Source organism: Eutrigla gurnardus (genome assembly GCF_963514095.1).
Source record: "Eutrigla gurnardus genome assembly, chromosome: 8".
Classification (NCBI taxonomy): Eukaryota; Metazoa; Chordata; class Actinopteri; order Perciformes; family Triglidae; genus Eutrigla; species Eutrigla gurnardus.
In genome coordinates this window covers 27457780-27469365 of record NC_139922.1, presented here as the reverse complement: position 1 = coordinate 27469365, position 11586 = coordinate 27457780, and the positions used below count along the sequence as shown (strand labels likewise).

General features: G+C 42.1%; 1 protein-coding gene across 3 annotated transcripts in view; it reads left to right on the top strand.

The window, feature by feature from the left end:
• The window catches only part of LOC311017548 (6-phosphofructo-2-kinase/fructose-2,6-bisphosphatase 2-like), a 14750-nt gene extending 3518 nt beyond the window's left edge, over positions 1–11232 (top strand). Inside the window, exons 4-18 of one of the 3 annotated variants that reach the window (XR_014597639.1) lie at positions 300–396; positions 559–625; positions 709–783; positions 2047–2103; positions 2410–2534; positions 2702–2909; positions 3573–3719; positions 3793–3897; positions 4816–4945; positions 7403–7465; positions 7587–7651; positions 8708–8902; positions 9528–9585; positions 9665–9814; positions 9856–11232. Coding sequence is in view for 2 of the 3 variants with exons in the window: in XM_084015966.1 (XP_083872092.1) it covers positions 300–396; positions 559–625; positions 709–783; positions 2047–2103; positions 2410–2534; positions 2702–2909; positions 3573–3719; positions 3793–3897; positions 4816–4945; positions 7403–7465; positions 7587–7651; positions 8708–8902; positions 9528–9581 (1388 nt within the window). In the remaining variant the exon portion in view is untranslated. Of the gene's footprint in view, positions 1–299; positions 397–558; positions 626–708; positions 784–2046; positions 2104–2409; positions 2535–2701; positions 2910–3572; positions 3720–3792; positions 3898–4815; positions 4946–7402; positions 7466–7586; positions 7652–8707; positions 8903–9527; positions 9586–9664 lie in introns of all 3 variants that reach the window. The other 2 variants (XM_084015967.1, XM_084015966.1) reach the window with 2 other exon arrangements.
• Positions 11233–11586: the final 354 nt, after the last annotated feature.

Genomic DNA, 11586 nt, shown 5'->3' with positions numbered 1-11586 from the left:
AAATCATTTCTTATGTTCTCTTATGTTATATGAAATGATTTTAATGTGAAACTGCTGACCTCTCTGGCTAAATAAAGGTTAAATATAAAATGAATAATAGGTAAAATCTTGTGCTTTAGGCTATGCTGATATTTTATAGTTGATTATGCGTCACCGCCCCGATCAGCCGGCTCTGTTTGTTGTCAGGCTTCTGTTTTCACCTCAGTGGAAGTGGGAGAACTGGTTTGGTGAACTCTCTCCCCCTCTCTCTCTCCCTCTCCCTCTCTCTCCCTCTCTCTCCCCCTCTCTCTCTCCTGCAGTGTTTAACCTCGGAGTTTACCGAAGAGAAGCCGTGCAGTCGTACAAATCCTACGACTTCTTCAGACATGACAATAAGGAAGCGATGCACATTAGAAAGTGAGAGTTTTCTCTTTGCAGGGTTGTAACTTGACTCCATCCTCTCATTCGTCCCCCTGCTGGTGGAACAGGGTCATGACAGCCAGGCGTCATTGATTCCACTCTGAGTTTATTTTCAGATGCTTTTTAAAAGCGACATTGATTTCCCTCATGTTTCCACAGACAGTGTGCCCTGGTGGCGCTGCGTGATGTCAAGGCCTATCTGAGTGAGGAGGGAGGTCAGATCGCTGTAAGGAACCCACAGACTCAACGTGCACCTGCCAGCGCTCCTCATGGATATTTTATGTTATTAATGGTGATTTCATTTGCCAGGTTTTTGATGCCACCAACACCACCAGAGAGAGGAGGGAACTCATTCTCAGTTTTGCAAAGGATCATTCATACAAGGTGAGATGATTTATATCATTTAAGGCAGCGGTTCTCACCATCACCCCTTCATGACAATACTGAATAAAAAGACAGAATATCACAGTCTGAATATGAAATAAATGAGTCCAACGACGTGAATATATAACAAACACTACTACTAAAACTATTCAGTCACTTATTCAAGTAGAAGGCTGATTTAATTGAACTGGTTAACCCCAAAAGCCAGAAGAGTTCTTCATTGGTTATTATTTATTTTCAAATGCATTCACTTTAATTTTCCTTTATATTTAAAACAATTTATGATTCCTTATAGTACACAATACAGTCTTAGACATACAGATCATCTCTTTTTCATTATTCCCAGAATATTTAAAGAATCTGGTCGTCGTTCATTTCAGTTTAAAGCTCCGTCTGACTGGAACAGTCTCCCATGCCAGCTTAGGGCTTCCACTTCTCTATCTAGCTTCAAAGCATCACTTCTAATTCATTTGCAAACTCCCTGTTCTTGTTTCCGATGATGTTTACTATTTATTTATTTATTTATTATTATTATTTCCTATTACTTATCTTTCCTCTCTCTCGTGCAAACTGCAAAATGTTTTCTTTCTTTGTGTGTGTGATTCTCTTATCTGATCCGATTATTTATTTACTTAATTTTTACTATTATAATATTATTATTATTGTATTTATTTCTGTATTTTTCCCATTTGTAAGCTAAGATATCACAAGTTGACTATTATTCCGATATCTGGCCGTTTGTGGATTAGCTGGGGTTAGGAGAGCCTTGTCTTGCGTGTGTGTGTGTGTGTGTGTGTATGTACGTAAGTCCTGTATTGTGTTTCAATGTATTCGCTTTTCTTTTTATTTCTTTACCTGACATTGTACCATTGTATCTTTTTGTGGAAGGACCCCCTCGAAAATGAGATGATTCATCTCAAGGGGCTATCCTGAATAAATAAATTCAAAATTCAAATAATGCAGATGGAAATGAGCTTTTAGCTATAATCTGGTACAAGCCATCTTTTTACTCCAGTTATTAATGAACCTTGTACATGGTCCCTGTTTTAAATAAACCAATAAATAAATAACAATCCCAACATTTCATTTTTCACGAAAATACATGAAATCAAAAAGCTACTGAGAAGTATTTTCAAAAAGACTCAATTTAGCACCACCTACTGGCACTCTGCTGCATAAAAAATCCCCTTCAAAATAAAAGCACATGATATGATATTTGTGTCTTCAGGTACATTTTCTAACAACCAGCATTTTTTCTATCAGGTGTTTTTTGTGGAGTCGATATGTGACGATCCAGATGTCATCGCTACAAATATTCTGGTAAGTTAGGCTTCTTTTTTATTCACGAGCACAGATTTGTGTTTTTTTGTTGTTTGTGAATCATCTCTACTCCAAAGTCTGGTATCTTTGAATGTATTCAAGTCCATGATGGATTCCTTTACATCCAGGCTTCAGGAGTGTAAATGTTTTGAAAATTCAATTTGTATTCTATTTGTTTCTTTTTGTCTATGATTAATGTGACCATGTGTTGAAACTTTACGTGCTGCCGTTCTTGGCCGGGTCTCAATGGGACAAACCTGGTTAAATAAAGGTCATAAATAAATAAATAATTCCCGTCTCATGAAGGATGTGAAGGTGTCGAGCCCCGATTACCCCCAGAGGGACCGAGAACGCGTCATGGAGGATTTCCTGAAGAGAATAGAATGTTATAAAGTGACGTACCAGCCTTTAGATCCGGATGAACACGACAAGTAAGACGCTTCCACGTTGTTTCTGGTTACCTGTTAAAGGAGTGTTTTGCTGTGACAGTAAATGATCCTTAACAGAACGTAGTTGTTAGTCTGTTGATGCTACAGAGAGTCAGGATGTTTGGACCAAACATCACAAGAGAACCTTCTCTCTCCTCGGTTCCCGACAGGAACCTGTCCTTCATCCAGGTCATCAACGTGGGCCGCCGCTTCCTGGTCAACAAGGTGCAGGACTACATCCAGAGTAAAATCGTGTACTACCTCATGAACATCCACGTGCACTCCCACTCCATCTACCTCTGTCGGCACGGAGAGAGCCACCACAACGTGGAGGGGCGCATCGGCGGGGACTCGGAGCTGTCGGAGCGAGGCAAACAGGTTATTTATCATGTTAGGTATCTCACATCCGTCCTTTTAAACACGCAGCGTCGGGTAGTTTCACATAAAGACTGGAAGAAAAGGGTATAGTTAATGAGCTAGCTGTTTCCATCCATTTCCAGTCTTTGTGCTAAGCTAACCGTCTGCTGGCTGTAGCTTCACATTTAATGACAGAATCTCTCATCGAACTCCAGGAAACAAAGATAATAAGTGTTTGTGTTGAAGGTGTCCAACTTGGCCATTATTTTTTTAAAGTTATAAAATCCACCAAAAAGTTCAAGCAAAACAACGTAAAAACATTTTTCTAGCATAACTCCAGTACGATGATGGAGTCCTGCTGCTACAGGTTTTAATGATCAACTGTGTCTATTAAATATATATATATTCTTTATTGTTTTTCACAAATAACAAATCCAGACATTTAAACGGATACAAACTAACAACAATAATAATTGAAATAATACAAAATTAATACAAATTACAAGGTCAGCTGTGGTCACAGAACACGTCCCATTTTCATCCAGTGGAGTCAAATAAAGGTCAGCAGGTCAAGTCGTGGTCCGGGTCCAGAAAAGACTCCCACGTTCTCAAAACCATGTCCAACTGATTTAGTGGAGTAAAGACGTGAAGATGTGTCTGAACGTGGAATGTTGTCTCGGACAGTTTTCAGCCGAGCTGAAGGGTTTCGTGGAGAAGCACCGCCTGTCGGACCTGAAGGTCTGGACCAGCCAGCTGAGACGCACCATCCAGACGGCCGAGGAGCTGGGAGTCCCCTACGAGCAGTGGAAGATCCTGAACGAGATAGACGCCGTACGTCCCCCGTCCCCCATGGATCGTATTCACTGTGAGGACACGTTTATGACTCTTTTCCTTTGTGTTTCAGGGAGTTTGTGAAGAAATGTCCTATGAAGCGATTGAGGAAACGTACCCGGAGGAGTTCGCCATGAGGAACCAGGACAAGTACCACTACCGCTACCAGGGAGGAGAGGTACGCTGTCTGCCATCCAGATCTCTCACAAGGAGATCTCTTCAAATATAGTCCACCTGGACTCGACTTGAGAAGGTCAAGGTCGTTTTCGACCATAACTCAAGAATTCACACGCTTATAATGATGAATAATTTGACAGAAACCTCTATGACATTTACAAGTTTACGACGTCTTGGCAGACATTTTCTGCCTGTTTGACTTATTATACAAGGCAAGGCAACTTTATTGGTACAGCACCTTTCATACACAAGACTCATAACATGTCAGACAATAAAGTGAAAAAATAGAAGAATTAAAAGAAAATAAAGGCAAAATTAAAATGCATTAAATATTTGCAATACAATGGACAATAAAAAAACAAAACAAAACAAATAAAAATGCATTACAGAAAGACAGGGAGAATAAAACATAGCTTATGACTAGAATGGCACATCATACTCGTGGTTATCAAATAATCTGATAAACACCCTAATAAGATGTGGGTTGTTAGATACCATTAGTTGAGAAGATCATTTTAGTTTTTAGGGGGAATTAAATCATGAAAATATATATTTTTTAATTTTCAGACATACTTTACTATGACTTATGTCTGTCATACTCTGACATTTGTTGTGACATATTATACGATGATATTTTAATGACTTACCGTACAACATTTGTATTCCTGTATGCGGCGGCAGCATGTTTTCACGTTCTCCTGAACGCTTCATCTCAGAGATTTCTTCAAATTTGCCCTAAAAGGGTTGATTGTACTCGAGGATGAACTGATGATAATTTGGTGTTCAAAAGTCAAGATCACAAAACATGTGTCTGTATGCTAATTATGAGGATTTCACGTAAAAATTCCACTATGAATTCTAATAATTACACACATTGAAATGAAAGCCAACCCAGTGAGATGCATTGTGGTCCCTGTAGTCCTACCAGGACCTGGTCCAGCGGCTGGAGCCCGTCATCATGGAGCTGGAGCGGCAGGGCAACGTGCTGGTCATCTGCCACCAGGCCGTCATGCGCTGCCTGCTCGCCTACTTCCTGGACAAGAGTGCCGGTACGTGCACACGCCTCATCCACCTCACGGTGGCACTGTTGTATAAACGTGCATTATTTTAGTCATGTCCTAGAATGTTTAGTTTTATGTTATCTGGTATTTTAGGTATTTATGCACGTTCTTTTCATTTTCTGTTTTGCACGTTTGGATAATTAGTCATTTGGGTGTTAATTATGCAGATTGGCTGTAATTACACTCAACAAAAATATAAACGCAACACTTTTGTTTTTGCGCCCATTTTTCATGAGATGGACTTAAAGATCTAAAATTCATTCCAGATACACAATATTACCATTTCTCTCAAACATTGTTCACAAATCTGTCTAAATGTGTGATAGTGAGCACTTCTGCTTTGCTGAGATAATCCATCCCACCTCACAGGTGTGCCACATCAAGATGCTGATCTGACATCATGATAAGTGCACAGGTGTACCTTATACTGTCCACAATAAAAGGCCACTCTGAAATGTGCAGTTTTGTCTCACAGCAAAATGCCACAGATGCCACAAGCATTGAGGGAGCGTGCAATTGGCATGCTGACAGCAGGAATGTCAACCAGATCTGTTGCTCGTGCATTGAATGTTCATTTCTCCACCATAAGCCGTCTCCAAAGGCGTTTCAGAGAATATGGCAGTACATCCAACCGGCCTCACAACCGCAGACCACGTGTAACCACACCAGCCCAGGACCTCCACGTCCTGCAGGTTCACCTCCAAGATCGTCTGAGACCAGCCACTCAGACAGCTGCTGAAACAATTGGTTTGCATAACCAAACAATTTCTGCACAAACTGTCAGAAACCGTCTCAGGGAAGCTCAACTGCATGCTCGTCGTCCTCATTGGGGTCTTGACCTGACTCCAGCTCGTCGCCGTAACAGACTTGAGTGGGCAAATGCTCACATTCGATGGCGTCTGGCACGTTGGAGAGGTGTTCTCTTCACGGATGAATCTCGGTTTACATTGTTCAGGGCAGATGGCAGACAGCGTGTATGGCGTCGTGTGGGTGAGCGCTTTGCTGATGTCAATGTTGTGGATCGAGTGGCCCATGGTGGTGGTGGGGTTATGGTATGGGCAGGCATCTGTTATGGACGAAGAACACAGGTGCATTTTATTGATGGCATTTTGAATGCACAGAGATACCGTGATGAGATACTGAGGCCCATTGTTGTGCCATACATCCATGAACATCACCTCATGTTTCAGCAAGATAATGCACGGCCCCATGTTGCAAGGATCTGTACACAATTCTTGGAAGCTGAAAATGTCCCAGTTCTTGCATGGCCAGCATACTCACCAGACATGTCACCCATTGAGCATGTTTGGGATGTGCTTGACCGGCGTATACGACAGCGTGTACCAGTTCCCACTAATATCCAGCAACTTCGCACAGCCATTGAAGAGGAGTGGACCAACATTCCACAGGCCACAATTGACAATCTGATAAACTCTATGCGAAGAAGATGTGTTGCACTGCATGAGGCAAATGGTGGTCACACCAGATACTGACTGGTTCTGAGTCCCCAGACCCCCAATAAAGCAAAAAAATGCACATTTCAGGGTGGCCTTTTATTGTGGACAGTCTAAGGCACACCTGTGCACTAATCATGATGTCAGATCAGCATCTTGATGTGGCACACCTGTGAGGTGGGATGGATTATCTCAGAAAAGCAGAAGTGCTCACTATCACACATTTAGACTGATTTGTGAACAATGTTTGAGAGAAATGGTAATATTGTGTATCTGGAATGAATTTTAGATCTTTAAGTCCATCTCTCCATCATTTTGGAAAGCTGTTGGATTTTGGATCATTGCGAACCTCGTTTATCACCCTGGAAATAAAGCAGGAAGTGCGTATGAATCCAGACCAGCTCACCCGGCCGACGGCCTCGTCTGAAACTTGGAACTTGGCTAACTGGAAACTTTAGAAAGGCCGTGACGCTCACTGTTTCCCACCGAGCCGACGGCTGTTTTATTTTTTAGCTTGTTGTGACGAGAGAAACATGGTGAAGGACACACGAGCAGATAGAGAGGACATTATCATGTTATTCTCATCTGTTGATGATTAGTTGTTTGGAAGATGATTTTAAAACAAGACGATGACATTAATCACGTTGACCTCCTCAAATTCCACAGATCTCTTTATTTATAAATGTTTCCCTATAAAAACAATATTAACAGTACAAACAGAATCCATATCAAAATACAATTTACGTAAAACAGTAGCAACAACAAGGTACATATGACCCGAACCGCTTAACAGGACCTGAACCGCTTAATAGGACCTGAACCGCTTAACAGGACCTGAACCGCTTTACAGGACCTGAACCGCTTTACAGGACCTGAACCGCTTAACAGGACCTGAACCGCTTAACAGGACCTGAACCACTCCGTCTAGATTCAGATCTGCTCTCAGAACTCAAACGTGTGTTCATGTGTTCATGTGTTCATGTTTCCACAGATGATCTGCCGTACCTGAAGTGTCCTCTGCACACCGTCCTCAAACTCACCCCCGTCGCTTACGGTGAGTCTCTCTTCATCGTCCTCCAGTCGACAATCATCTTCCTCCGTCCGTGTTGTGACTCTCTCCCTGTCTCACTCTCTCCCTGTCTCTCTCCCTGTCTCTCTCCCTGTCTCCCCCTCAGGTTGCCAGGTGGACATGTTTGACCTGAAGGTCGAGGCGGTCAACACTCACCGGGACCGACCTTTAGTAAGCTGGTTTTTTTGTTCTGCTGACTCATCGGTCACGTTTGCGGTGCGTTCAGGGGACGGCGGTCATGACTGGACAAACCGACCTCAGCTACATTTGGATCAAACCAAAATGACACAACTTTCAGGAGCCGAACGTCCAGTGTTTCCCTTAAAAGCAGCGGATACAGAGAACGTAGAAGACATGTTTGACTGTCCGGCTCGCTGGTTCCTCCGATGGATGAGGATGTATGGATAGACAGATAAATGTGGAAACTATAACTATATAGATGAAATTACCTGTTTGCGTATCAATACTAGTGGTGGGACAATATATCGATATATCGCGTTTTTTTTAACATTTATTTATTTGTATTCAAATATGCAGGTGCTGTTTTCTCCTTCAGATACACAGATATCGTGATGCATATCGTAGATGATTTCTTGCAATAGATCGTGTATCGCAGCATCGTGGGCAAAATATCGTGATATTATCGTTATCGTGAGTTACTCTGGGATTCCGAACCGCTAATCGATACCTCCGTCTGCCGTGTTGTTTGGTTGTTTTCAGACTCTTAACCCCGAAACTACGTTAGTAAAATAAAACCTCTAATGTGAATAAAGATAATAATAATAATATTTGATATTTCAAATGTGTCTCAAATATACGTTGACATTTACATTTAGGTCATTTAGCAGACGCTTTTGTCCAAAGCGACTTACAGAAACCACAACATATCCTCGCAGATAAAGTAAGAATGAGAAAATAGAAACAAGTGTCTCGTCTGAGTAAAGTAAAGTTGTGAGTTTTCCGTCTCAATGCCACTCTCTGTTTTGTTTCCTCGCCAGTATCTGAGTGTTGATACCAAATGTTCCAGACAGAGTTTCACGTAAACACATTTATGGTCAAACGGGGGCGAGGAACTTCCTGTCTGCTGACAACATAACAAAGCTCTTTATATTTCTGTCTGTTTGTCTCGGTGTTTTTTTCTGTATTTGCCCTCAGATCCACAGACTCGGTGATGTCAGAGCTTCGGTCGGAGGTTTAATGAGAATAAAACATCCCCTCTCTTCCCAGAATGCCGTGCCGCCGGCCTTCGTCCGGAGGAACAGCTTCACGCCGCTGTCCAGCCAAGACCAGATCAAGCGGCCCCGCCTCTACAGCGTGGGAAACCCGCCGCAGGCCCGCGTGTCCCAGGCCCCCATTCTACCCAGCATGCAGTTCTCTGAGGTGTCGGAGAGGGCGGAGCTGCTGCAGAGCGAGGTCAGCCCAGTGAGTATCAGAGTGATAAAAGAGGCTTAGAGGTGTTTGAACATGGAGGAGCTGACAAGAAGAATAACATTATTATTATTCATACAGGTAATCTCATTCAGAGAAATATATAACATAAAAACATTTACTAAACAATACAATACACTTTATTTAGTTAATACTCTTATTTGACTGAATCCTAAAGTACAGTTAGGTCTATATTATATATATATATATTTATATATATATATATATTACAGTTTGTGTGTATTAATGTCCACTGAGTCTGTGATTGTTGTTGTGGGATTCAAATATAAATGTACAGATTGAGAAGAATGATAATTATTATAAATGATTGTATGGACCTGGAAACCGTAAATTAAAACAAACGATACAAGTTAAAGATATAAATGTTAAATGAGCTGTTATTAATAGATTTATCTCCAGCTGTTGGTTTCAGTGTCGTCTAATGTTTTACACAACAAAGTGCCATAAACACACAAAGTTCCAGAATGAAAAAACTGGAAAAACAAACAAATGAAAGTCTCAGTCGGGCCGCTGAGCTCACACTTTAATTTGAGGAAACCAACGCCTCGTTCCTGTTTGATTGTGTTTCTGACGCCGTCTCTCCCTCGCCGTCCTGCAGGACTCCGTGAACGGCTTCAACGCTGAAGAGACGGCCGACTGTGTCGGGACTTAACGAGGTATTCATTATTTATTATTGATTATTGATCGCCTGGGAAACATTCGTACCACCTTCTCACACCCGTTTGTCCGTCGCAGGCTTTCATCCACGCCGATGTTCCACCGCGGCGAGGACCAGCAGGAAAACCGCCGCCAGCTTCAGCCCTGAAACACTGTGTGTGTGTGTGTGTGTGTGTGTGTGTGTGTGTGTGTGTGTGTGTGTGTGTGTGTGTGTGTGTGTGTGTGTGTGTGTGTGTGTGTGTGTGTGTGTGTGTGTGTGAGAGAGTGAGAACTCAAAGCCTTTTGCACTTAAGCTCAGATCCAGGCAGCGACGTATGTAATGCTGGATTTATTAGTAGGAACTCTGAGCAGCCGTCCATTAGCTCCCAGCTAACACTCCACATGTAGAGTCACATGATGCTCGACGAGCCAATGGTAAACCTCGATGGAGCATTTTGTAGTTTTTAGTGCTCTTGAAGGAACAGCCTTAGTTACTTTGTCTTTAAGTTACTTATTTCAACGTTCCAGATGATGTGCGTCGTTCCTCCGACAGTCTGACTCGATGTTTTAATCACTTTTATTTGTAATTCAAAGCATTTTACAGTTTTTCACAGTTGCTAAGACGCATCGCTTGAAACCTTCCGGGCTTTTCTCTAAACTGGAGCGTCACAAACACACAAACGGAAAACACTAAAACGTGTATTTAAGGTTAAAGTAAGGAAAGTTCATCACAATTACATTTTCCAAAAATAAATATTCAGAGAACACGTGAAGTGGACAAAAACAACACACTGCAGACTCCTGCGTCCTCCTCCTCTTCTTCCTCCTCCTCCTCCTCATCGTCTTCCTCCTCCTCCTCATTCTCATCCTCCTCTTCTTCATTCTCCACTTCCTCCTTCTCGTTTTCCTGCTCCTCTTCCTCCTCATCCTCATCCTCCTCCTCGTGGTCCGCCAACTCTCTCACGCGCTCGTCCTCCTCTTCCTCTCAGGTTGTCTCCCTCATCATCAACCTTCGACACCCTGTTTCTCTCGGTGTTTTCACTGTTGATTCTGCGTGTGTAAACTCCTGTTGCCGTGGTTACGGTACGCATCACGACGGTTTCAGTGAGAATGTGTTTCTGCTATAAGAGTGACTGAGATCTGCAGAGTGAGACCAACCAGGTCAACTTGTAAAAGAGTGTCGGAACATTTGGTTCAGAGTTTAGACTTTTAGACTTTTAGTTTTAGTGATTGTGAAAAACTGAGCTTGCGACGGCAGACCCACGCTGTAAAAAGTAATGAGTAAACGTTTGGTCGAGCCTCGTTAAAGAAATAAAGGAAGTGCAGCAGCTACTGGTTTCTCCTCTGTGACGATGATCCTGTCTCTTCCATGATTCCTCCCTGTGTGTTTAACCTTCGGCTCAAATAACAGCTCTAATTAAACTCAGCTGTCTACTGTGATGAATATGTACTCTCCACACGACTGATGAAAGGATTTAAAGTGCTCTTTAGTTTAAAGATTCTCTTAATTACCAGCTTCATAATGAGCAATATGGATGTGATTTAGATATCGGCAATCAATCAATATTTGGAAACGGTGCCTTTTTATTTAAAGGACTACGAGGCTGTAATGATGTCTTAAAAAAGAGCTTTAATGTTATTAATAAAGTTCATTTTAATGCAGTGTTTACCTTGACTTCTGTTCTTCTGTTTCCGCAGTGTGTGTGTGTGTGTGTGTGTGTGTGTGTGTGTGTGTGTGTGTGAGTGAGAGAGATTAACCTTCCTGTTTGGTAAACGTCCCCAATGAGACGGAGCTTTTAAAAACAGTGAAATCAGAAGCGTTGGATTTAGATTGTTTTCAGTAAAAAAAGGGAGTTAAAGTAAACAAATGATTTGCCATCGTGAGAATATTGTATATCATGTTTTGTGTGATGATACGACACAATCTAAAGTAATCAGCGCTGACGTTCAGATCCATCAGCAGCTTCATCACCGAGCTGCGTCAACGTCCAGTTAATCAGCCGGAAATCATCAACCAACGT